Source organism: Lottia gigantea (genome assembly GCF_000327385.1).
Source record: "Lottia gigantea unplaced genomic scaffold LOTGIsca_16, whole genome shotgun sequence".
NCBI lineage: Eukaryota > Metazoa > Mollusca > Gastropoda > Lottiidae > Lottia > Lottia gigantea.
The window spans coordinates 1,158,128-1,159,355 of record NW_008707965.1 but is presented as its reverse complement, the minus strand read 5'-3'; the positions used below and the strand labels follow the sequence as shown (position 1 = coordinate 1,159,355).

The following is a 1,228-nucleotide window of genomic DNA, read 5'->3' as shown; positions in this document are numbered from 1 at the left end:
TCAGGAACATGGCAAAAAGGGACACGGGTATGAACTGAAACAGGATAATGGGCAAGAGCTTGAACAAGAACATGAACTAGAGCATTGACATGGCCATGGGCAAGAGCTTTGACAAGATTGGAGAGCATGGGCAAAAGCCCGAACAGGAATATGGGCAAGAGCTTGAACAGAAACATGGTACAGAGCTTGAATAAGAACATGGTACAGAGCTTGAATAAGAATATGGTAACGAGCTTGAATAAGAACATCGTAACGAGCTTGAATAAGAACATGGTAAAGAGCTTGAATAAGAACATGGTAAAGAGCTTGAATAAGAATATGGTAACGAGCTTGAATAAGAACATGGTATAGAGCTTGAATAAGAACATGGTAAAGAGCTTGAATAAAAATATGGTAACGAGCTTGAATAAGAACATGGTAAAGAGCTTGAATAAGAACATGGTAAAGAGCTTGAATACGAACATTGAATGAGAACATGGTAAAGAGCTTGAATAAGAACATGGTAAAGAGCTTGAATAAGAACATGGTAAAGAGCTTGAATAAGAACATGGTAAAGAGCTTGAATAAGAACATGGTAAAGAGCTTGAATAAGAATATGGTAACGAGCTTGAATAAAAACATGGTAAAGAGCTTGTATAAGACCATAGTAAAGAGCTTGAATAAGAACATGGTAAAGAGCTTGAACAAGAACATGGTAAAGAGCTTGAATAAGAACATGGTAAAGAGCTTGTATAAGAACATGGTAAAGAGCTTGAATATGAACATTGAGTAAGAACATGGTAACGAGCTTGAATAAGAACATGGTAAAGAGCTTGAATACGAACATTGAATAAGAACATTGTATAAGAACATGGTAAAGAGCTTGTATAAGAAAATTGTAAATAGCTTGAATAAGAACATGGTAAAGAGCTTGAATAAGAACATGGTAAAGAGCTTGAACAAGAACATTGTAAAGAGCTTGTATAAGAACATGGTAAAGAGCTTGTATAAGAACATGGTAAAGAGCTTGAACAAGAACATTGTAAAGAGCTTGTATAAGAACATGGTAAAGAGCTTGTATAAGAACATGGTAAAGAGCTTGAATAAGAACATGGTAAATAGCTTGAATAAGAACATGGTAAAGAGCTTGTATAAGAACATGGTAAATAGCTTGTATAAGAACATGGTAAACAGCTTGAATAAGAACATGGACTAGAATATTTACCTCGTGTAAATAGAAATTTTGCAT

At 34.8% G+C, this 1,228-nt stretch overlaps 1 protein-coding gene across 1 annotated transcript; it reads right to left on the bottom strand.

Annotated features, from left to right (window-relative positions):
* On the bottom strand, window positions 1–1,228 carry LOTGIDRAFT_112762 (hypothetical protein; the record flags this gene model as incomplete). The annotated part of the gene is given in 3 exon segments (XM_009051162.1): window positions 1–449; window positions 463–750; window positions 838–1,228. The coding sequence occupies 3 exon segments, from the start codon at window positions 1,226–1,228 to the stop codon at window positions 1–3; spliced, it is 1,128 nt and encodes a 375-aa protein (XP_009049410.1).